The sequence below is a fragment of the Oncorhynchus gorbuscha genome, linkage group LG25 (genome assembly GCF_021184085.1).
Source record: "Oncorhynchus gorbuscha isolate QuinsamMale2020 ecotype Even-year linkage group LG25, OgorEven_v1.0, whole genome shotgun sequence".
Classification (NCBI taxonomy): domain Eukaryota; kingdom Metazoa; phylum Chordata; class Actinopteri; order Salmoniformes; family Salmonidae; genus Oncorhynchus; species Oncorhynchus gorbuscha.
In genome coordinates, this window is record NC_060197.1 from 31,619,046 (window position 1) to 31,645,178 (window position 26,133).

The following is a 26,133-nucleotide window of genomic DNA, read 5'->3' on the forward strand; positions in this document are numbered from 1 at the left end:
GTCTAGTTTAAGGCCGATGTGCAAAACCGATGTCAAAGCTGACGTGCATACCTATATAACGAAGGTACACAACGTAATGACACCACCCAAAATGATGCGCTATACATGCAACACAGCATTCCTAAACTAGTCCACAATGTCTGCTGTGTGGATCGAGCAGTCAACAAGTCCAGCAATCATTTGAGTAACATTTCAGCGAAACAACTCAAAGGTGAAATCGATTAAATCCAAAAGATCGGATTTCATTGCCGTTGACAATCAACCGTTCTCTGTCATGGGTGATGTTGGCTTTCGCCGACTGGTCGAGCACCGGTTAACACTACCAAGTGCGCTATTTTTCCGATGTTGCCCTACCTGAGTTACACAGTATCAGCATCACTGCTATTAGCTTCACGACATATATATACTATGGAATGCCGTTTAGTTAAGTGTCAAAAAAAGACACAGTAGCACTGTCAAGCTGTACAAAAAAAAGTCTGCAAACAAGCTAACCCTAGACACGAACGATGTGTTTACAATACCGCGTTGGTAATAAAGCATAATTTGCTCGACCACAACTACTGGGGTAGCTAGCTTCAGCTTGGTACCTAGCTAGCACCAATACAACCAGCCTGAAAACAATGACCAGTACAAACTGCAGTAATTTTCATTATTCTTTGCAATGATTTAGGAATCCTTGTGAGTAAGTATTAGCTTGGTTGCCACTTGTTGTTCGCCTATTGAAATTGAACTTCAGTTCATGAAAATAAATAGCTAGCAAGCTACTTAACCCTGTTGTCTAAAGCTAACGTTATAAGAAGCCAGCTAGCTTCATCTGGCTAGTGAGGCTCGAACGGACCGAGTTATGCGTTGTGAAGCTAGGCACAATAAGGATTAGGCACCCACAATAAGGATTAGGCACTAGTGGAATAATGCAATTTGCCTTCTACATAAAAGTATGTCACTGACAGTGATGCAAATGAATGCAACATTATAAAATGATGCCATACTTTTATTTTGAAGGCTAACCGCAAATTCCACTATTGTGGCTTATCCTCATTGTGGCTAGCTTCACTAAGACAGGTCTGACCACCATTAATCAAATAAGAACTGTCTTGTAAATTATGGATATTAGCTAGCTCCTGGATGCAAACAATATGCTTCCCCAAAAACATAACAAAATGACAATCTGTTTTAGTAGCTATAGTTAGCTAGTTAGCTAGTGCGTAGATGCGGGAACAACGACCAAATTGATCATGCTGTTTGTATATGGCTGCTATGAAAGTGAACTGTGTTTGCATGTGATAAAGGGTGTATTCATTCCACCGATTCTGTTGAAAAACGTTTCTTAAACAGAAGCAAACGTAATGAAACAGGGATAAACAGATCTGAATTTGTCCAATAGAAACTCTCATTTGCAACTGTTGGACTAATGATTACAACCTAGATCAGCTAGACACAGGCAAGAGTGTGAAAGGCAGTATTGAATATATCAATGTCTGTAACCTTAATTACACAAATTCTGAACTGTGCACCTACAGTACGTTGTAAACTTTATCCATAGGCTAGGTTGTAGCAAACTCATGATGGGTACAGGGAAACTGAGCATCATGTAGTAGCCTATCAATGTTACATTAAGCTGGGTGAATGGCATATGAAGGACAGTCATTCAATATGCTGTAATAATTCTCAGAAAAACGGCATGACCGCCACTGGTGTGCTGCATGTCATGGTTACATCACCCGTCTCGATCTATGCATACATGTTATTGGATTACTTCATGGAGCAACATTTTTTAAACATTTAATAACGGAGCATTTTCTAAATTCAACAAACCCCTTACAACTAGACATGTACAGTGACTTCGGAAAGTATTCAGACCCCATGACCTTTTCCCACATTTTGTTATGTTCCAATTTGTAAGTCGCTCTGGATAAGAGCGTCTGCTAAATGACTTAAATGTAAATGTTACAGCCTTATTCTAAAATAGATGTTTTATTTTATTCACTCAATCTACACACAATACCCCATAAAGACAAAGCAAAAACTGTTTTTTAGAAATTCTTGTTAATTTATAAACAATAAAGAACAGAAATACCTTATAACATCAGTATTCAGACCCTTTGCTATGAGACTTGAAATTGAGCTCAGGTGCATCCTGTTTCCATTGATCACCGTTGAGATGTTTCTACAACTTGAGTCCACATGTGGTAAATTCAATTGATTGGACAAAGATGAACATCGCAACGTACAACCCAATGGCGCCGACAGAGGGATGCCTTGCTTCGAGACCTTAGAAAACTTTGCTTATTTTGTTTTTTGTGTGTATTATTTCTTACAGTTAGTTAGCCCAGAAAATCTATGTAATGTTATTCCATACAGCCGGGAAGATTGGATATCAGAGTGACGTCAACTTACCTGCACTACAACCAGGAATAAGACTTTCCCGAAGCAGATCCTTTGTCCGCACCACCCAGGGCATTTGAACTGATTCCAGAGGTCGACCCAAAACCACTTCGGTATAGAGACAAAGTGGAGTCGCAATTCAACGACTCAGACACGAGGCGTATGTGGCAGGGTCAACAGACAATCACGGACTACAAAAGGAAAAACAGCCATGTCACGGACACAGACATCTTTCTTCCAGAGAAACAAACACCTTCTTTACCCACTTTGAGGAGAATACGGTGCCTCTGACGCGGCCCGCTACCAAGGACTGTAGGCTCTCCTCCTCCGTGGCCGACGTGAGTAAGACATATAAAAGTGTTAACCCTCGTAAGGCTACCAGCCCAGACGGCATCCCTGGCTGCATCCTCAGAACATGCGCAGACCAGCTGGCTGGTGTGTTTACAGACATATTCAATCTCTCCCTATCTGCTGTCCCCACATGCTTCAAGATGGCCACCATTGTCCCTGTACCCAAGAATGCAAAACAAAATGACTATCGCACCATAGCACTCACTTCTGTCATAATGAAGTACTTTGAGAGACTAAAGGATCATGTCATCTCCACCTTACCTGTCACCCTAAACCCACATCAATTTGCTTACCACCCCAATAGGTCCACAGACGATGCAATCGCCATCACACTGCCATATCCCATCTGGAGATGAGGAATACCTATGTAAGAATGCTGTTCATTGACTATAGCTCAGCATTCAACACCATTGTACCCTCCAAGCTCATCATTAAGCTTGAGGCTCTGGGCCTCAACACCGCCCTGTGCAATTGGGTCCTGGAATTCCTGATGGGCCGACCCCAAGTGGTGAAGGTAGGAAACAACATCCCCACTTCGCTGATACTCAACACTGGGGCCCCACAAGGGTGCATGCTCAGCCCCCTCCTGTACTCCCTGTTCACTCATGACTGTGGCCATGCACGCCTCCAACTCAATCATCAAGTTTCCAGACGACACAACAGTAGTAGGCTTGATTACCTCCTACAGGGAGGAGGTGAGGGCTCTCGGAGTGTCGGTGTCGGGACAGCAGTGGAGAAGGTGGAAAGTTCCTCTGCGCACACGTCACTGACAGACAGAAATGGTCCACGCACACAGACAGTGTGGTGAAGGCGCAAAAGCGCCTCTTCAGCCTCAGCAGGCTGAAGAAATTTGGCTTGTCACCTAAAACCCTCAAACTTTTAAAGATGTACAATCGAGAGCATCCTTACGGGCTGCATCACTGCCTGGTACGGCAACTACACCACCCATAACCGCAGGGCTCTCGAGGGTGGTGCAGTCTACACAATGCATCACAGGCTGCAAACTACCTGCCCTCCAGGACACCTACTGCACCCGATGTCACAGGAAGGCCAAAAGGATCATCAACGACAACAACCACCCGAACCACTGCCTGTTCACCTCACTACCATCCAAAAGGTGAGGTCAGTACAGGTGCATCAAAGCTGGGACCGAGAGACTGAAAAACAGCTCTCAAGGCCATCAGACTGTTAAACAGCTATCACTAGCAGAGACGCTGCTGCCTGCGTACAGACTTAAAATCATTGGCCACTTTAATAAATGGAACACTAGTCAATTTAATGCCACCTTAATAAATGTTTACATATATTGCATTACTCATCTCATATGTATATACTGTATTCTATACTATCTATTGCATCTTAGCCTATGCCGCTCCGTCATTGCTCATCCATATTTATATATTCTCATTCCATTTCTTGTGGAATTGGTCAATATTACTGGTTAGATATTGCTGCACTGCTGGAACTAAAATCACATGCATTTCACTACACTCACAATTACATCTGCTAACCATGTGAATGTGAACAACAAAATATGATTTTATTTGAGAGATCCTTGATGAAAACATGCTCCAGAGCACTCAGGACCTCAGACTGGGGAAAGGTTCTCCTTCCAACAGGACAACAACCCTAAGCACACAGCCAAGTCAATGCCGGAGTGGCTTCGGGACAAGTCTCTGAATGTCCTTGAGTGGCCCAGCCAGAGCCCGGACTTGAACCTGATCAAACATCTCTGAAGAGACCTGAAAATAGCTGCGCAGCAACGTTCCCCATCGAACCTGACAGAGCTTGAGAGGATCCACAGAGATAAATGGGAGAAACTCCCCAAAAGCCAAACTTATGGTGTCATACCCGAGAAGACTTGAGGCAGTAATTGCAGCCAAAGTACTGAGTATAGGGTCTGAATATTTATGTAAATGTGATTTCCGTTTATTACAAAAATTTCAAAAAACTATTTTTGCTTTGTTATTATGGGGTATTGTGTGTGGATTGGAGGAATTATTTTTTTATTAATATATATATATATATAAGAGTAAGGCTGTAACGAAACAAATGTGGAAAAAGCCAAGGGTGTGAATACTTTCTGAATGCACTGTATGTTTAGAAGACAGTGGTTGTCTTCCAAGTTTGGAAGGTAGGTCAAAAATTCTCTGTGCTATGCCAAATAGTACAGGGATTTTTCTGGATCAGAAAGGAGCTTAGGTGGTGAGAGTGGCAGGGGGGCGTGGCAATGAGCACAGTCAATCATCATGAGGCGACATTGAGGTCCCCATCCTGACACTACAGAGACAATTGTGCATTTAAAAAAAATAAAAATAAAATTATCCATGGAGCTGAGATACAAATGTTACAGTTTTAAGCTACATTTCTGCAATTCTAAACATTTTGCCATGCAGCTGAGAGAAATTGTTGCAATTTTAAATCTAATTTCCTGTGATTCTACAATGGAGTTGAGAGAATGTTGCTGTTTTAAAGCTAGTTTCCTGCAATGATATGCATTTTGCTATGGAAAATGCTGTTATTTTTGCTCAAACATAATAACAAAATGGATTCTGCTAAATCAATTGTTTTGTGAATTTTCAATTCTCCACAACTGTCTAGCTTTTATTTAGGTAATTGTTAGTTCTCAAAAAGATATATTTATATGCATCCATTATTTTCTTTGCATACTTTATATCTGGTTACACTGAAAGCGTTTTTCCATCCCATTCGTACAAAGTAAAAAAATAAATAATTCAATGTTTGGATTTAGGCGACCCGAAAAAACGTTTATGCCAAACCAAGGCTTACAATGTCTGAAATATCGCTGCAGTACCCAACCTGTAAAGGCTAATCACATTAGACGTTACAATCTGTTAGCTAAAACTACTCTTGATACTGGCAACATTTTAATTAAACGACTTGTTTTTCCCTTCTCAAAACGCTGTACAGACCACTAGCTCTTTGTCCACCTCTGAACTTCTGAAGCAAGTAGACCATCTGTGGTAGCAAGAAAAGTATGATAACGTAGCTATGTTCTCAGGGTGGTGCCAATGATAAGCACACATGGCAACTTGGAATATGAGGTGCAGTTTTTGGTGTGCCTTGGCAAATAATTATTATGCAAAGAAGTATGAACTGTAATTTTGCATAATATTTAAAAATGGTCCATAGGCAGCATTTCATATTAAGTACAGTAACCCCACATTGTAATTTGGACATATTTTGACACCACCGTCTGTTTCAGAGCATGGCCTCAAAATATTATGATCAAATCGGGACCGACATTTGCAAAACAGCGCTGGTAGTAAATAGTGGGAAACCCCTCGCTGCTGACATGCAATGTGAAATTACTCCCACTGAGAACCATATACATACTCCTGGGTGTCATTCAAAAATAATAACGATGAACCATATTTTAAACGAGCACGTGTTGAATTGATAAGTTGCATTTCAGCAGTTGCTGCAGTGGGCTACCTTGCCACGTTCAGATAATACTGTGGCCACTTTGCTGACGTTTGGCAGCCATATAGAGCTCAGGTTGCAGTCAGAGCTCGCTGTAGTTTGCTAGATATATATATATATATATATATATATATATATGTTTACTTACTTTTGCATTGCAGCTCCACCATGGCCTGATACCATTCGTCCTGGTCCGCCTCGTTTTCTGCCGCGATGGCAAAGCTCTCCGCTCGGGTGTACAGCACTATCATGTGCTTGTTCTTCGCATCAGCCCGCTTATTGATGTTGAAACACGTCTCCAGCACCAGGGCTTTCTTTGGGACTGGTGTTTTTCCGCGGAATTTCTTCTCGCTCTCATAGTATTCGAGCCGGGCCGGACCCCTCTCCGAGGCCGTCCGGAGGACGAAGTATCGCCGGTGCATGGATTTCTGCTTGCGAAGGTAGCCGTTCTTTCGAACGTCCTCGTAGCTTTGCGGGTCGGGTGGTTGGCACTCCATCGCGCTCGAGTTCTTGTTTTTCTCAACTACAACCTAAACTTCTATTCAATGACAGCAAAAATATTTTCGCTAGCTAGATAATTCAAACATAATTCAGTCGCGTCCCCCTCCCTCCCTGTAACACATGTATATGCAAGGGAGAGAGGTCCTCTAGTCCAGTCCAGTATTTTAAAATATATACTAAATATTACCTTTCCTTTCTCTTTGCAGTAGTGTGTCTGCTACTACTATTTAGCTTGCGGAGTGCTTTAATCCATTTACTGTATTGCTTGGCAGCAGTGTACTGAATACTTCGCTGCAACTGCTGCCCTCTCCCCTCTACGGTGTGGAGCTACTGTGGAAAGCTGTCAGTCAACGCTTGTCCGTAGTGACAGAAGAGGGCGAGAGATAGTATACAGAGAAGGAAAGAGAGAGAGCATTGAGTTCATGTGCGAACTTGAATCAAATTTCATGTGACGTTTCGTTCTTATAAGAATGCCTATGCGCTTCAGCCAATATTGTGAAACTTGCAACGCTATTTTGAAGAGCATTTGATGTGCTGCACGATTGAGACATTTTATAACCAGAAATGCAACAACCCTCATCAAATTGCACCCCGATGATGGTACCATTGGCTTGTTTTATACTTTTCAGTTGAACCCCGTTACAGCTGTTGGTGCGATCGATTTAATTGTAGTGGGAAATAAATTGACATTGTGTAGGCATAATTACGTGATTCAATCAATGTTGCTTCCAATGCTTCCCACAGTTGTGTCAAGTTGTCGTTTGGGTAGTGGACCAAACTCCTGTATCGATGCAGTTCTTGACGCACTCAAACCGGTGCGACTGGCACCTTTACTAGAAAAAAACACTTAATTATTTTGAATGGCACACAGACACAATCCATGTCTCAAGGCTTACAAATCCTTCTTTACCCTGTATCCTCCCTTTCGCCTACACTGATTGAAGTGTATTTAACAACACTGATTGAAGTGTATTTAACAAGTGACGTCAATAAGGTATCAAAGCTTTCGCCTGGTCAGTCCATATCATGGAAAGAGCAGGTGTTCTTAATCTTTTGTGCACTCAGCGTATATGCCACCTCATGGACGAGGCTAGAAAACTGTGCAACATACGCCGCCTGGTGGTTGAATTGACCTATATCAAGTTGTCAATAGGGAAGTTTTTAAATAGGCTATCCATAATTGGCTGAAAGCCAACGGAAGCAATTACTTGGGTAAATATTTGATTATCCAAATAGTTTGTTACAAGTTACATATTATGCAATATTTTCTCTCTCTCACACACCGAATAAAGAACTAGACACTGTTTAAAGACGCAACAAATATTTGAATTTATGAACATGGACACATCATTACAAACACTTTCTCAATAGAACTCTTTCTTTTGTTTGCAAGAGATCAATTTCATCTCCATATTTTCACCCAAAACAACAAATATTTGGTCCATTACAGGGAGAAATAAAACAGTTTTGTTTTGAAAATAGCTTTTTACATTCAATAGTATCTCTTCTTTGAAGCCCTCCAAGCACATGCAGCCTGAGACTGAAACACAAATGATTTACTCATGACAAAAACGGACATGAAACGATACAAACGTGTTCTCCACATACATACACACAGCACATGGGGGGGAAAGACAGGCTTGTCTGTAATGTCCTCCTATCTACATGCATTAGGAGGATGTTATGTTAAGGCTGCCATAGCCATCACTAAAGAGAAAAAAATGCTTTGCTCGTCATCATGTTCAGCTTTCATAGCCTTGAAGCGGGATATCTCTCCCTTCTGTAACTTGATACACACTGACTGACTGTACTGGCTAGTTTTTGAAGGGCGTTTTCAGAGGTGGCTCCAAAAAAGCAAGCCGAATGTGATGATTTGGCGTACTGTTTTAAGAATGGGACTGTTGTTGCACAAAAGCGGGACATGGGAGAAACAGTGAAGTGTGTGTGTGTGTGTCTTGTTGATGGCACCCACTGAGCCCTGAGGTGGATTCTATTGTCATACAAACACCTTTAATATATGGTCACACACACACACACACACACACACACACACACACACACACACACACACACACACACACACACACACACACACACACACACACACACACACACACACACACACACACACACACACACACACACACACACACACACACACACACACACACACACACAGGGGAGAGGAGCCTGCATGAATGTTTCCCCTCTCTCTGAAGGCGAAAATACTCTAGAGGCATTGAAATGGCAGCAGCTCCTAAAGTTCACTGGTCTTCATGTGGTTGGGGGGTAGCCGGGGCGCCGGTATCAGATGAAAGGGTTTCGCGACGTTCCTCTACTCGGGTAAACATTCCCCTGAGAGATGGCAAGAGAGAGGGAGGGAGAGATGGAAAGACAGGGAAAGGGTGAGGGAGATATGGAAAGAGAGGGGGTGGGAGAGATGGAAAGAGGGAAAGGGTGAGGGAGATATGGAAAGAGAGGGGGTGGGAGAGATGGAAAGAGGGAAAGGGTGAGGGAGATATGGAAAGAGAGAGGGTGGGAGAGATGGAGAGGGAGAGATAGAAAGAGAGAGGGTGAGGAGAGATGGAGAGAGAGAGAGAGATAAAAGAGAGAGGGTGAAGAGAGATGGAGAGAGAGAGATAGAAAGAGGGAGGGTGAGGAGAGATGGAGAGAGATAGAAAGAGAGAGGGTGAGGAGAGATGGAGAGAGAGAGATAAAAGAGAGAGGGTGAGGAGAGATGGAGAGAGAGAGATAGAAAGAGAGAGGGTGAAGAGAGATGGAGAGAGAGAGATAGAAAGAGAGAGGGAGGGAGATGGTGAGTTCATGCTGTACATCTACATCACCAGAAAAGCCCTCCAATGCCTTTTGAATGAAGCATTAGCATAAGAATTAAGCAGCTAGCAGTCCAAATCCCCAACAAACTGTGCAAATCTATTGAAGTACACTCAATGCTTATTGTAGTTTTGCTGTAGTGTGGTGTGGTACTCACAGTGAATGGGTTCACTGACATTGGACGAGGAACTTTGGGTTGAGAGTCCGATGCAGGGAAAGAGGCAAAACCTACAAACCCAACAACACCCCAAAATCAGAGATACAATAGGATCGAAGACTAATACATCCAATACTAGTCTGACAAACATAGAACATAGAATAATTACTGGAATAGACAACACCCCTCAGACCATGGAAGTTTCACTCATTCTAATTCCATGGGTTCTAACTCTATATTTGGGGACTGAGTTGGTATTATGTAAGCATGGGAGAATATGCTGTGATCATCATTAGCTATGATGTTGGCGCCTCTTAGGGTTTGAGGAGGCAGTGTTGGTTTTGATCACAGGCCAAAACCCATACATAACAGATGACATGGTATGCTGCTGCAGCCCAGCCAGAGAACACATCTACGCAGCACTGCAGTGATGAACTGTTTTGTTTCTTGGCAAAGCATGTACTTTGTATATATATAGAACACCAAATGGTAAACATTTTTTGTGTGCTCTTATCCTATACAGTTGGAGAAAATTCTCAACATTATTTTGTCGGGAATAGAAAAAAATAGCATGAGAATTATGATAGACTTATACTTGCCATTGGCTTCCTGGTTGTTGGCATGCTTGTGTGGAAATGAATTCTGGGTAGCCGGAGTTGGGAAGGTGGCGGACGGAGGGAACACTGAGGTTGGAGAGCTGACGAACCCACTGGAGTCACCTGCATAGGGAAACAGAACATAAGGGTGTTAAGTCACACACAGTACATTGAAATGTTATAATAAACCAAGAATCCAGGGTTCCCAAATCTCCAATATAACTGTTTTTTAGTTATTTCTAAACTACATGAACTATTAGCTAATGAAGACTGTCTATGAATTACTTATATACAGTTACCCCCGTTACTGTACATTCTTGACCTTTGCCCCCAGGCTGAATAAGCAGTGCTCTGCTGGCAGCTTACCTCCTGAGGTGGACCTGTTGAATGGGTTACTGGGGGACAGGGCAGGCTGTTGCTGCTGAGAGTTGGAACTGGAGCTGAACGGGTTGGGGAAGCCTGAGACATGGCGGTAGGAGGCAGAGAGACAAGGAGAGAGAGAGAGAGAGAGAGAGAGAGAGAGAGAGAGAGAGAGAGAGAGAGAGAGAGAGAGAGAGAGAGAGAGAGAGAGAGAGAGAGAGAGAGAGAGAGAGAGAGAGAGAGAGAGAGAGAGAGAGAGAGAGAGAGAGAGAGAGAGAGAGAGAGAGAGAGAGAGAGAGAGAGAGAGAGAGAGAGAGAGAGAGAATAGTTCATGGATATGTTCAAGCCTTTCAAAGTCTTTCATGAAAAATATACACCTGCATGCAGGGGCGCAACTTTCACTGGGGACGGGGGGGTGTCCCCGCCAGGTTTATCATGCGAATGTGATACAAAACAAGGCAATGGTGTGCTTTAGGATTGGTAGGCTGTCGGGTAGACTGTTTGGAGTGTTTAACCAATAGGTTAAAAAATTTAAAAAGATGTCCCCCCCCAACTTGTAAAACAAAAGTTGCGCCCCTGCCTCCATGATTGATTCATATTTTTGTAACACTACCTACTTGCAAATGTTTGTGATCCCGACACAGCATCCATGCCTGGAGAGCTGAAGAAAGTCGGAAAAGAAGAGGAAGAGATAAGAACAACTATATATTATTACATGCATGAACATTAAAAACAAGTCAATTTAATATTGCAGTTGCCTCCAGCTATGATGTCGGCCTGTCATGAATTACTAAACCAAGGGCATGCAGATATCCTGAGCAAATAAAACTATGTATTTGTACCGGGAATGGTGCACTTTAACAGAGTCTACACTTCTTCGATGCATTAAATAGGAATGTTAAGTGTATTTGCTTGACAGTGCATTCATTACCTGGCTGGAGTGGAACTGGAGGACAGGCGGTTCCCAAATAGGGTGCTATACTGTGGTAGTCCACCGGGGGGTGCTAAAAACACACATTTAAATAAATAGACGAACCATAGACAGGTTGGTTTTCTAGGCTTAACAACAAAACTGATGAGTGCACAACTATGGGGAAAAACAGATAGGGTTGGGTTAGATTGTTGACATGTAAACTATATATTGTCTCCAAATGTTTATTGAAAACATAAATACATTTTTACAATGAGCACTTGTCCCTCAAATTCATCATTATCGATATCAGCTGATGTACGAAGGGCTATACAAATAATTTTGATTTTGATTTGATTTGATCATTACGGTTGTTGGTTAGCGAGCTCGAAAATTTCAGCCAATATTAGCATAGACATGACATGAGTCACAGCACCTCAAAACAAGACATGGTATCAATAAAAAAAAGTTACAACGAGCTGAAACAAGCCACATACAATTCCCCACATGGCAGCTTCTTGTCATTGTTGCTAGCTATCAGACCTCTCTGAATCAAATTAGCCTCCCAATGCCGTCAGCCATCCAGTCTACAAGCACAGTGCTCAGCTGGGGGCTAATTTGAGAGATCACATGTAATTGATTTGATTTGACATAGGGTGCAATGTTTCCACTCTCAGTGTGTGATTGGTCAAGGTATAACTATTGACTGTGAAAGCAGAAAAAAACTGCTTATAGTTCAATGCTATATTCATCAAAAGAAACTACACATGCATCTACCTACAGTATATTATTGCCCAGGGGAGAGATATTATGTATTGAATCATGGAAATAAAACAATGATATAGTTTCAAACATGCCTACGGCATTGGTCCTGCACATTTATGTTCTCATTAGTTAGCAGCTAGTAGCATTGCTAAATCCAAATGGGAACATATTTCCAAAGTTGTTTTCTAACAACCCAACGGTTTAGAATTGAGTGCAAAAAACACAATGGGGTCATTCACTTAGTAAAACCTTGGCATTTAGAGTACGGCATAATGCAATGTATCTGACAATAATCTCACTCTCTCACTCACTTAGTCACACACACACACACAAACAACTATGCCTTACTATACTTGTGAGGTATTTTTTGGGATCAAAATCCTATATTACCTAACCCCTAAACTTTACCATAAGCCTAAAATAGCATTTTTACGAGTGAGGACCGGCAAAATGTCCTCACTTCTCTGAATTTTTGTTGGTGTACTATTCTTGTGAGGACTTCTGGTACTCACGAGTATAGTAAAATGTGTACACACACACACACCACCCACCCTCTCCCACCCCCCACACAAACTCATTCTACCCTTACCTGTAGGTCCAGGCGACGTGTCAGAGAAGACACTGTTTAGTTGGGACAGGGCAGCGTAGCGGTCCTGGTGGTTTGTGTGTGTGTTTGGGCCGGGGGCTGGGGGGGTGATGCTGAGTGCACTATGACTCTGCTGCTGGCCGAGCCCCCCAAAATCCACACTCAGAGACTTAGGGAAGGCCCTGAAGGGGGCTAAACCCCCCGAGGAGGACACTGTGCGACCTGAGAAGACCAAACAAAGATGGCCGAGATAAGGAAGGCTGGGGGTGAGTCCGAGATGGCTCCCAATTCCCTATATAGTCCACTGCATTTGACCAGGTCCTGCAAAGTAGTGCACTATATAGGCAACAGGGTGCCATTTCAGACGCAACCCATGCATGTTTTTCCATGTGACTTGACCATCCAATAGCCTCACTAAAACAAGATAGCAAATAGAACCTCACTGGATTATTGGGGAAATCCTAGCTTTGCACAAACGTATAGCATGCTACATGTATTAGCAGCCAGCAGGAGTTGAATGTGTTCCTAGATAGGGTCTGTCCTGGACAGAATCATAGCATATATAGTTTTATTCGTGTTATTTCTCTCTATCTATCTCAGGGTACAGTGTGTCTCTGCTTGACCTGGCCAGTTCTCCGAATGGGAACTTTGAAGGGAGAAACGGACTAATCAGAATTAATAGCAGAAGAGTACAGGACTACTGGCGAGTATGCACTCCCACCAAGGCTATATTCTGTTTTGTTCTATTCTATACCTCTGAATAAACATTCAGGACACAATCAATTACTGTACGGGTTAGTGCCATACCTGCCTAGTTAAATAAATGTTGTTTTTTTTTAAACTAAAGTGAAGTTGTTTTTGAAAGTGCTACTGGCTAAGGAGGTAAAAGTTGAGAGAGAGAAAAGGAGAGATATTTAAGCAGAGGAGGGTGTGGTCTTTACCTGAGGGTCGAGGGAGGGCAGGAAAGGAGGGGGCGTGGCTCTGGGGTCCCATCGTTGAAGACAGAGAGCCTGGACGTTGTCTCTCTATACCTCTCAGTAGAGACTCTGAGATCGAGAGAGAGAGAGAGAGGGTGAGAGAGAGTGAGTGAGCGACATACAGAGTGAGAGAGAGAGAGAGAGAGAGAGAGAGAGAGAGAGAGTGGTAGAGAGAAGGACAGAGCGATTGGCAAGGAGAGAAACAGAAAAAAGAGAAAGAAACAGACATAACGATAGAGAGAGGTGGAAAGAGAAAGAAACAGACATAACGATAGAGGTGGAAAGAGAAAGAAACAGACACAACGATAGAGAGATGTGGAAAGAGAAAGAAACAGACATAACGATAGAGAGAGGTGGAAAGAGAAAGAAACAGACATAACGATAGAGAGAGGTGGAAAGAGAAAGAAACAGACATAACGATAGAGAGAGGTGGAAAGAGAAAGAAACAGACACAACGATAGAGAGATGTGGAAAGAGAAAGAAGAAACAGGCATCAAACAATGTTGCCTAAGGTTCCATTACTCACGGTACCAAAAAATAATGTGAACAGTTCTACCTTTCATTGGCGGGTCTCTAAAGCTCTGGGAGCGTGAGGGAGCACGGGCGGTAAACACATCAGCCCTCATGTCCGCAGGGGAGATGGTGGGGACTCTGTCCCCCCAGGACGAGAGCTGGGACTGGGACTGGAGGAGAGGGGAGACGGGGGCAAACAGTGGGTGGATGTATTTCTCCTCTGTGTTACATTATCCTCATTTAACCCTTCATCTGTTATTCACCCCTTTATCTTTGCTGTGAAGATGACCTAGAGTGGGTTCTTTTTGGTCATCTGTCTCTGTGTCATTGGATTTCTGTCGGTACAGTATTCAGGTACAGTATTCACCTCTCTCTAACCCTATTAGTCTTCTCCAGAGTAACAACTCTAACTCTATTAGTCTTCTCCAGAGTAACACCTCTCTCTAACCCTATTAGTCTTCTCCAGAGTAACACCTCTCTAACTCTATTAGTCTTCTCCAGAGTAACACCTCTCTAACTCTATTAGTCTTCTCCAGAGTAACACCTCTCTCTAACTCTATTTGTCTTCTCCACAGTAACAACTCTAACTCTATTAGTCTTCTCCACAGTAACACCTCTAACTCTATTAGTCTTCTCCACAGTAACACCTCTCTCTAACTCTATTAGTCTTCTCCACAGTAACACCTCTAACTCTATTAGTCTTCTCCACAGTAACACCTCTCTCTAACTCTATTAGTCTTCTCCACAGTAACACCTCTCTAACTCTATTAGTCTTCTCCACAGTAACACCTCTCTCTAACTCTATTAGTCTTCTCCACAGTAACACCTCTCTCTAACTCTATTCGTCTTCTCCACAGTAACACCTCTCTCTAACTCTATTCGTCTTCTCCACAGTAACACTTCTCTCTAACTCTATTTGTCTTCTCCACAGTAACACCTCTAACTCTATTAGTCTTCTCCACAGTAACACCTCTAACTCTATTAGTCTTCTCCACAGTAACACCTCTAACTCTATTAGTCTTCTCCACAGTAACACATCTCTCTAACTCTATTAGTCTTCTCCACAGTAACACCTCTCTCTAACTCTATTAGTCTTCTCCACAGTAACACCTCTAACTCTATTAGTCTTCTCCACAGTAACACCTCTCTCTAACTCTATTAGTCTTCTCCACAGTAACACTTCTAACTCTATTACTCTTCTCCACAGTAACACCTCTCACTCTATTCGTCTTCTCCACAGTAACACTTCTAACTCTATTACTCTTCTCCATAGTAACAACTCAATTCAATTCAATTCAATTCAAGGGCTTTATTGGCATGGGAAACATGTGTTAACATTGCCAAAGCAAGTGAGGTAGACAACATACAAAGTGAATATATAAACTCTCACTAACTCTTACTCTTCACCACAGTAACACCTCTCTCTCGCTCTCTTTTTCTCTTGCTTTCTATCTCTTTCTCCACTTATTTTTCCTCTCTCTCCCTCCATCTCTTCACTCTTTCTCTCCCCCCTTTCCTCGTTACTTTCTCCTTCAATTTAATAAAGCTTTATATACATGAAATATCCCTCTGCCTCTATCGCATCTCCTCAATCCATCGGAGGAGTTATGTATCTCACCAGTGTGCGTATGGGTCTGGCGGAGGGGGGCATGGCGTGGGATGGGGCCTGGGCGGGCGGGGGGCCGTGAGAGGAGGGTAAGGCCTGCACCCCCGGCGGGCTCCAGGGTCCCTCCACCTCCCTCCGGCTCTTGTTCTTCGAAAAATGCCTGAAAAATAGTTCCATGTTGCTGTGACTATATTTGAAGAAGAGATTTTATTTCAATGAGACTAAACTAATAAAAAATAATTTTCCCAATGTAAGTAAATGCATTGTGCTAAAAATAATTTGAATGGAAATTTAACACATTCAACTCAGTGTACAACTTTGAATTGGGATGAGTTTGAAATAGGTGGTACGTCTGACATATACAGTTGACGTCGGAAGTTTACATACACTAATGTCATTAAAGTCATTAAAACTTGTTTTTCAACCACTCTACACATTTCCTGTTAACAAACTATAGTTTTGGCAAGTCGGTTCGGACATCTACTTTGTGCATGACACACGTAATTTTTTAAACAATTATTTACAGACAGATAATTTCACTTATAATTCACTGTATCACGATTCCATGGAGTCAGAAGTTTACATACACTAAGTTGACTGTGCCTTTAAACAGCTTGGAAAATTCCAGAAAAATATGTCATAGCTTTAGAAGCTTCTGATAGGCTAATTGACATAATTTGAGTCAATTGGAGGTGTACCTGTGGATGTATTTCAAGGCCTACCTTCAAACTCAGTGCCTCTTTGCTTGACATCATGGGAAAATCAAAAGAAATCAGCCAAGACCTGAGAAAAAAAAAGTAGACCTCCACAAGTCTGGTTCATCCTTGGGAGCAATTTCCAAATGTCTGAAGGTACCACGTTTATCTGTACAAACAATAGTACGCAAGTATAAACACCATGGGACCACGCAGCCGTCATATCGGTCAGGAAGGAGACCCGTTCTGTCTTCTAGAGATGAACGTACATTTGTGCGAAAAGTGCAAATCCATCCCAGACCAACAGCAAAGGACCTTGTGAAGATGCTGGAGGACACAGGTACAAAAGTATCTATATACACAGTAAAACGAGTCCTATATCAACATAACCTGAATGGCCACTCAGCAAGGAAGAAGCCATTGCTCCAAAACCGCCATAGAAAAGCCAGACTACGCTTTGCAACTGCACATGGAGAAATATCCTCTGGTCTGATGAAACAAAAATGGAACTGTTTGGCCATAACGACCATCGTTATGTTTGGAGGAAAAAGGAGGAGGCTTGCAAGCTGAAGACCACCATTCCAACCGTGAAGCACGGAGGTGGCAGCATCATGTTGTGGGGGTGCTTTGCTGCAGGAGGGACTGGTGCACTTCACAAAATAGATGGCATCATGAAGAAAGAAAATTATGTGGATATATTGAAGCAACATCTCAAGACATCAGTCAGGATGTTAAAGCTTGGTCTCAAATGGGTCTTCCAAATGGACAATGACCCCAAGCATACTTCCAAAGTTGTGGCAAAATGGCTTACGGACAACAAAGTCGAGGTATTGGAGTGGCCATCACAAAGCCCTGACCTCAATGCTATAGAATATTTGTGGGCAGAACTGAAAAAGCATGTGCAAGCAAGGAGGCAAGGAACCTGACTCAGTTACACCAGCTCTGTCAGGAGGAATGGGCCAAAACTTATTGTGGGAAGCTTGTGGAAGGCTACCCAAAACGTTTGACCCAAGTTAACCAATTCAAAGGCAATGCTACCAAATACTAATTGAGTGTATGTAAACTTCTGACCCACTAGGAATGTGTTAAAATAAATAAAAGATGAAATAAATAATTCTCTCTACTAGTATTCTGACATTTCACATCCTTAAAATAAAGTGATGATCCTAACTGACCTATGACAGGTAATTTTTACTTGGATTAAATGTCAGGAGTTGTGAAAAACTGAGTTTAAATGTATTTGGCTAAGGTGTATGTATTCCGACTTCAACTGTAGATATATTCATTGATTTTTTTTCACCATTTCTTCTTCTCGTATTTGTCCTGGAGGAACTCCTTGAGCTTCTGTGAGTCCCTTGTGTTGAAGCATGCATCTGTCTTTGGCTCAAAGACACACAGCCAGGTCCTCCTCCCCACCTACACACGTTCAGAGCCGCAGACAAACGTACGTGCGCACAGAAAAACACAAACGCACAAATAATGATGCAGAACATCAACAATAGGCACCACACATACACACACAGTCTTGTACAACTAACCTTGTGGGGACACACAATTCAGTCCCATTCAAAATCCTATTTTCCCTAAAATCCTAAACCTAATCCTGAATCTCACCCTAACCAGTATCCTTACCCTAACCTTAAACCGAAAACCTTAAAAACTTTAACCCTAAACCTAGCTCCTAACCCTAAAACTAACCCTAGCTCCTAACTCTAACCTGAAACCTAATTCTATCCCTACCACTAATCCTAACCTTAACCCTAAACCCCCTAGAAATAGCATTTGACCTTGTGGGGACCAACAAAATGTCCCCAGTTGGTCCAATCTTTGTTTGTTTACTATTCTTGTGGGAACTTCTGTACCCCACAAATGTAGTTAAACATTTCTGTACACACACACACACACCAAAATAATAATGTAGAAAATGAACAATAGACACATCTGCCTACCAACACTTTAATTAACATGCTAGAGTCACATGATCTGATCGACACTACTGTAGCTCACTGAATAATTATGAATCACCAACATCAACACATTAATCTAACCAAATCGGACGATCCAGACTTTTCTACCTGATATCTGTGCAATGAATCAGACACTCATGCACACATGAACTCATTTCTAACTAAATTGTATTATTGTGTGCAACTGTAAAGTTTGATCCCTTTCACTGCAGACACGCTCTCTCATCTCTCACACACACACACACACACACACACACACACACACACACACACACACACACACACACACACACACACACACACACACACACACACACACACACACACACACACACACACACACACACACAGTGATGAGGTGGTTTGTGTGTACAGTAACTGCGATGTTCGATCCGATTCACTGCACAAATTGGGCAGAGAACCTACATCCCTCCAGAAAAAGCCTGTAACCACCGAACAGTGCTACACTCTGTTGGTCTGACTGGTACAAGAGAGGGAAGCATCAAGCATCCTCTTCTATCTCATAAAGATGGATGAGATTTTAGCTGGGCCTTATTTAGTCTAGATCACATTAAAAAACTATTCCTTACACAGAGATAGATTCATCCATCTCATGTGGCCTCAATCCCTCTCCTGGTGGCGGACTCGGCCCAAGGATGTACATTTATCATTTATGATATCTATTTATAATATCTATATCATCTATTCTTGCTCTATTCATCCTGGGACACGTATATATTTAATACTGAATGTTAGGAGTCCAAGTATGCCTCTTGTTTGTGTTTTGTTCACCTTTTCCTGCTGTTGAAATCTTGAAGTATCCAGCTGAGATTTGAACATTATGCCCAGAATTGAAATGAGGTGTGTGAAATACAGGTGTAATACTGTTAAGTCCCGCCTACAAGCCCACCTGACTGTCACTCACCTCATTGCCATGGTTTTGCAGAAACTCTACTTCCTGTTGGGAGAAGGTTGTCATGGAGATAGACTTGACTCTGTGGGGAGGGTTGAGTCCTCTCCTGAGAGAAGAGAGAGATTGGAAAAAGAGAAACCGATAAAATATATATGTAAGATATGTGAAAGGTGGGGGCACTCCACATTTATAACTACATAAATCGCTAAAGACGAACAATTGTGATACAGCATTTAAAAGAGGAAAGGGCTGTAAGGGTATTTAAATTGTTCAAAAAAATGAATGCAATGACAGGTGACTGTGAGAAATAGTGAAAATGAATTGTTATGGTGAAAATGGCCATAGTGAAAATGTATACAGTGTAGAGAAGGCTTACACAACAGTACATAATATTGTGCTCATTCACTGTTCTTTGGAGTGAGACAGCCTGTCCAAGACTCTAAACCTGTGCTGAAATCTCACCGCTGAGAATTAGTGAAACGTTGCGAAATGTCCCTCAACCACAGCCTATAATCTGTTGGGGATCTGAGCTATGTTCTGCATGCAGAACACAATACATGAGCCGGAAGAGAATGCCAAACCTGGAGCCATGCCGAAATGAAACATAACACGAGCGTGACTACGGGCTCGCCTGAAAAGGATAAAGTAGTCTGATTAACTGTAGCATAGGACACCAAGGGGAGGAAGAGACACATGTTACAGTTTCTTGTCAATACTCAAATGTAACAGCAGCATCCTAAAATTGAATCTGCAGATGCAACATACTGGTTAATCATTCTCTGCATGCACAGCCTGGTCTCATAGACCTGACGTAACATAGTAATCTAATCAGATCACATTTTATTGGTCGCATACACATATTTAACAGATCACAGGTGTAGCGCGGATGTAGCGGGTGCTTATGTTCCTAGCTCCAACAGTGCAGTAATACCTGACAATACAAAACAATACACCCAAATCCCCAAAATCTAAAGGAACTAAGAGATATATAAATATTAGAATGAGAAATGTCAGAGTCCGGATAAAACAGAATGTAAACATTACTAAAGTGACCTGTGGTCAATGACTATGTACATAGGGCAACCTGCTCCCAGCATTGCGCAAACCTGCCATCCCCCATCAGTGTATTATTGAACTCACCTGGACTCAATTACCTGTTTATTACCTCCCCTGTATGTCAGTTCCCCATCTGTTTCCTGCTGCTGCATTGATTGTCGTTTGTCATTGTGTATCCGTGTGCTAACGCTGTTTCTGTATTGCTCTTTGTCTGTTCCTAATTAAATGTCAACTCCTCGTACCTGCTTCTCGTCCCCGGCGTCGGTCCTTATAGAATGCAGCAGCTATCATTTGAAGCATCAGGGAGTACTGACGTTCCGGTTGGTGGTGACGTCGGGTCCGGGGCCCGACATCGATGGAACCGGGGGTGCCTAAGCCAGCTCGTCAGGCTGTCACTTCCTAGCTGGCTCGAGAGGTTTCTTGCCCCAGTTGGCACGGAAGGCGCCCATCCCACATCAGGTCTCAGCCGGATCGTCATGTTTTTACGCCCAGCCGGCTCGTCAGGCTCCCACGCCCTCAGTAGGATCGACAGGCCTTCATGCCTCAGCCGGATCGCCAGGCTCCTATGCCTCAGCCGGCTCGCCAGGCTCTCATGCCTCTGGCGGTTTGTCTGGGTTTCACGCCCAGCCCGCTTGTCCAGCACCCGTGCCCTCGGCCGGTCCGTCAGGCTCGCCCAGGTGGGATGACGGGTGGACTCAATCACCTGTTTATTACTTCCCCTATATTTGTCAGTTCCCCATCTCTGTTCCCCATTGCTGCAAAGATTGTCGTTTGTCATTGTGAATCAGTGTGCGGACCTTGTTAATGTCTTGCTCTTTGTCTGTTCCTAATTAAATGTCAACTCCCTGTACCTGCTTCTTGTCTCCGGCGTCGGTCTTTACAGGATTGAGCCGGCCTAGTAACAGTGACTAAAGTTCAGGGCAGGGTACTGGGCCGGGAAGTGGTGACTGTTTAACAGTCTGAAAGCCTGGAGATTAGGGATGCACCGATATGACATTTTTGTCAGATATCCGATATTTTCCTTGCCAAAAAAAAACCTGATACCGATAACCAAATTTTAAAATTTGTGCGGCCTTTTAAGAATTCTAGTACAGTTAAATAGTTGCAACACACACTGACCAAAAAGTTATTTTGTTGGTATTTACGTATGTCTCCATTACCAGTTAAACAAAATCAAAACCTAATTCTTTCACTTACTTGCTGTTTCGTTGTTCATTTGTTCAGTCTCAACCAGGATTTCATCATACATGTCAAGCAGTGAAGTTTCAGCTCAGTCTGTCCGTGGCCTCTCTTCCTCTGTGCGCACTGTCACTGTGTCTGTTTACATCTTGTCCAGCTGAGTCTGTAACATTTCACGTAAACCCTGTTTCTTGTCTGCATCAAAGTAGCGGTCCTTGTACCTAGCATCGAGCATGGTGGCGGCAAATTAGAGGCTCAGAGAGAATGCCACCGAATCGCCTGTTCACAGCCTCTAGTAGAGTACTTTTCAAAGTTAACCGATGGTCTGTGTTGGCATTTTTGTTGAGCAGGCATCTCAATGCCATGACAGGGTATCACATCAGCTGCAGACGCAGTTGAGCTTATTTCTCGAGTCAGTTGTTCGAATGGAGCAAGGAGTGTTCCTGTTTCCAAGTTTCAAACATGTTCTCAAATGCCATTGAAATGGCAGTAGTGGTATGAGAACCAGGGCATTCTAGAGCATGCAATACGGCTTTCCTCAGTACGAAATCCTCATGGACCAACTGTGCTGTCAGACTCATAATGCTCGTGGGGCTGACATCACTGGTCCAAATGTCAGTTGTGAAGCTAATAGCAGTGACACCCATAGCAAGTAGCTCATGGATGTGAGTTTCAACAATACTGTGTAACTTCGGTAAGCCAACATCTGAAAAGTAGTGCCTACTTGGTAGTGTGCACCGGTGCTCGACCAGTCTGCGAAAGCCAACATCATCTACGACAGAGAACGGTTGGTTGTCAAGGGAAATTCATTCCATTATCTTGGCATTAATGGATTTCGCCTTTGAGTTGCCTCACTGAAATGTTCTTACTCTTTCAAATGACTGCTCGACTTGTTGACTGCGCTATCCACAGAGCAGGCATTGTGGGCTAGGTTAGGAATGCTGTGTAGCACGTGTAGAGCTACATTTTTGGTGGCGTCATTACGCCATCTACCTATGTTATATAGGAATGCACATCAGCTTTGACATCGGTTTTGCACATCGGTGTTAAACTAGACATCCGATGTTGGCATTTTTAGCTAATATCGGCCAATTCCGAAATGCTTAGCGAAATATTGTAGATTCCTACTGGAGATAGAAGTTGTTTTTCAGTCTCGGTCCCAGATTTGATGCACCTGTACTATCTCCGCCTTCTAGATGGTAGCGGGTTGATGAGGCTGTGGCCCGGGTGGCTGAGGTCTTTGATGATCTTCTTGGCCTTCCTGTGACATTGGGTGCTGTAGATGTCCTGGAGGGCAGGCAGTGTGCACCCGGTGCAGTATGCCTCCGGTGACACTCAAATTATGTTACGATTGGTATGGTTACATAAGACAGAAGGTTAATTAAGGAAAACTATTAAGTTGGGTGATTGGTTGGGGTGGACGGGTGGGCGTATACTGGGAACTTCTAGCAACCCAAAAGTTGTGTGTGGAAATCTCATCACGGCCAACTTTAGCGTTTTATCTAATTAGCAACTTTGCAACTACTTACTACTTTTTAGCTAATTTGTAACTACTTAGCATGTTAGCTAACACCTATCTCTGCCCTTTAACATAAGTCCTAACCCTAACCTTAACCTCTAACCCAGCATTTTTCAAACTCGGTACTCAGGACCCCAAGGGGTTGATGTTTTGGTTTTTGCCCGAACACTACACAGCTTGATGATTAATTGATGATTTGAATCATCTGCATAGTGCTAGTGCAAAAAAAACCTAAACGTGCACCGATTGGGGTCCCGAGGACCGAGTTTGGGAAACCCTGCCCTAAACCCTAGCCTAACTAACATTTGCAGCCTAGCTAACATTAGCGATAGCCACAACAAATTGGAATTCGTAACATATCATTCGTTTTGCAAATTGGTAACTTATTGTAGAAATTGCAATTCCTAACATATCATACAACATGGATAATGGACACACACAAATGAACACAATTCTCATTGGAGAATACCGAATGTACATTTACTATGTTACGTCTACCCATGAGTCCGGGTTGGCATGCAATGGGCTTAGTTTTATAGTTTTATTATAATTGTAGGCATAAGTAGCCTAATAGCCTATGCGCAATATGCATGTTATAGAAGAAGCTATCCATACTTACAGCATTCCAGAGCACGACGTGCAAACGAAGCAGCCCACTGTGATATCGATGTAAGTCACCCCGGGTTGACTGCACTCGAAGCAGTGTTTGTTTACTCCAGCCTGGGCCAACTCCCGGACCTTGCGGGCGCATATCTCTTGGTTGTCCCGATGTTTTCGGTTCGACATGTTGCTGTCTCGGCCCGCTCTCCCCGCCTTTGGTCTGGCACAGACGACAGGCTCGTAGTGGTGAGCGGCTTACCACTGGCCCTCCGCTATAGTCCCTGATTTCTCCCTTCGTTTACAGTATATGTTACTCACACCCGCATTATTTATGCAGCTCGCATTAACGTGATTTGAGACCGATATTACATGCTTGAGTCAGGCTATTTCGTGTCTTTAGCAGAATAAGTCAGAGGAGATCTTGTCATACAGTTAAACTGTTTTACTACGTCGTTATTTATTTATTAATAGCTGCGGTATTCTCTTCGGCAGTGGTGAAATAAATATGTCTCGCTCTAAATATCTCTCTCCGCTCTCTGCTCGCCATACGAAGACGCATCGCTTTGGAATGGTGACAGATTTTTGGAACCCAGATTGCCAGCTAAGGAAAGGACAGAGGATCACACATAGCATAGAGCGGTAAATAAAATAACCAACAGAGAAGAGAAAAAATAAACCATTATAATTACGAAATGATATTCTATATGACTAGATTATTTTAGGAGAGTTGTCTGATGTGAGTTTATTTTCACAGTAACAGCAACACACATTTAATGCCTGTCATGGGGAGACTATATCACGCCCATTGCATTATGACGTCTGAAATGAAAAAAAAAATGTTTTAGCTGTCTTGAATTTGTTAACTCTTCACATCGATTTCTGATAAAACCCTATCCATTTAGAACAGTAAATATATGATAGGTTACTATACAGGTCCCAAAGGGTTTACGCACGCGTCATTACACACATGTAGTAATTAAACAGATTCAAGATAGATCGCCTACGCAAAGTAAATCCCTCCTTCACACTTGAGATTGGTTTCAGATTTTACACTCAGAGCAGATCAGCCAGCACATGTAATGTAAGGATGTCTTTTGGTTACAAACGAGAGCCATGTGCAGACAGGTCAGGTGGTATGGGCCTGGGTGAGTCCCTGCAGCAATTGTTACACACCTGTCATTTGATCCTACAAGCTTTTCTGATGGCGGTGTAGGATGTAAACATTGTAGGCCTGCATGCATACTATCTAGCAGCTTTTCAGCAGAGTAAGACCTTTCAACAATATACATCTCTATTCTATTAATGTGAACATTGTGTGTGTGTGTGTGTGTGTGTGTGTGTGTGTGTGTGTGTGTGTGTGTGTGTGTGTGTGTGTGTGTGTGTGTGTGTGTGTGTGTGTGTGTGTGTGTGTGTGTGCGTGCGTGCGTGCGTGCGTGCGTGCGTGCGTGCGTGCGTGTGTGCGTGCGTGCGTGTCTGTATTCATGTACATGTGTGTTGCGCCATGCAGAGAGACATAAATGATGGACCTAGATCATCAGCCACTGTAATGATAGGTCTGTGTAGGCCACTCAACCACAGACTAGCTACTGTGGCATGCAGACCTCTCTGGTTACATAGAACTGTATGTTGTGTTGAGGTAGAGCTAATCTCGTGTTGCTCAAGGATATGTGGACTTTTTAATGTTCTGTTTTGAAATAGCCCTCTTGGAGATACAATATGTGTGTGTGTGGGTGTGTGTATGCGCGCATGTGTCTGTGTTTATGTTAATTGGATCGCTTCTTGCCTCAGCAAGACAATGTACAAGTATCTTCATTAATTGCAAGAGTTTGCCAAACAAGAATACACACCCTAACCACCCAAATTGCACCTCTTTCTAAACATTGGTATGGGATTAAGGGAGTATATGGCCCTTACCAAGCATAATTATCTCACATAAAAACCTATTGACCAAACTACATTCACTCTCACTATACGAATAAATCACAAATTGATTGGTTATTGGGAATACACATAAAAGACTGAACCATTGGGAAGAAATATTTTGTAATGTTACCTGTTTGTTTGTTTTTAATTCTTAAAACTGCATTGTTGGTTAAGGGCTTGTAAGTAAGCATTTAACTGTAAGGTCTACACCTGTTATATTTGGCTCGTGACAAATAACATTTGATTTGATTTGTAACGTTCCCCTGATGTTTGTTTTCAACACACAGCGTTTTCAACT

General features: G+C 42.8%; 1 protein-coding gene and 1 pseudogene across 1 annotated transcript; both read right to left on the reverse strand.

Moving 5' to 3' along the window:
* LOC124013631 overlaps window positions 1–7,244 on the reverse strand; it is an 87,920-nt pseudogene extending 80,676 nt beyond the window's left edge.
* A 741-nt stretch (window positions 7,245–7,985) lies between these two features.
* On the reverse strand, window positions 7,986–24,674 carry LOC124013632 (arf-GAP domain and FG repeat-containing protein 2-like). The gene is made up of 13 exons (XM_046327972.1): window positions 23,932–24,674; window positions 19,571–19,664; window positions 17,979–18,094; window positions 15,996–16,143; window positions 14,421–14,547; window positions 13,829–13,933; window positions 12,891–13,109; window positions 11,558–11,630; window positions 11,244–11,287; window positions 10,633–10,725; window positions 10,270–10,389; window positions 9,671–9,741; window positions 7,986–9,036 (listed from the first exon to the last, which is right to left on the reverse strand). The coding sequence occupies exons 1-13, from the start codon at window positions 24,096–24,098 to the stop codon at window positions 8,989–8,991; spliced, it is 1,425 nt and encodes a 474-aa protein (XP_046183928.1). The 5' UTR covers window positions 24,099–24,674; the 3' UTR covers window positions 7,986–8,988.
* Between the last annotated feature and the right edge of the window lie 1,459 nt (window positions 24,675–26,133).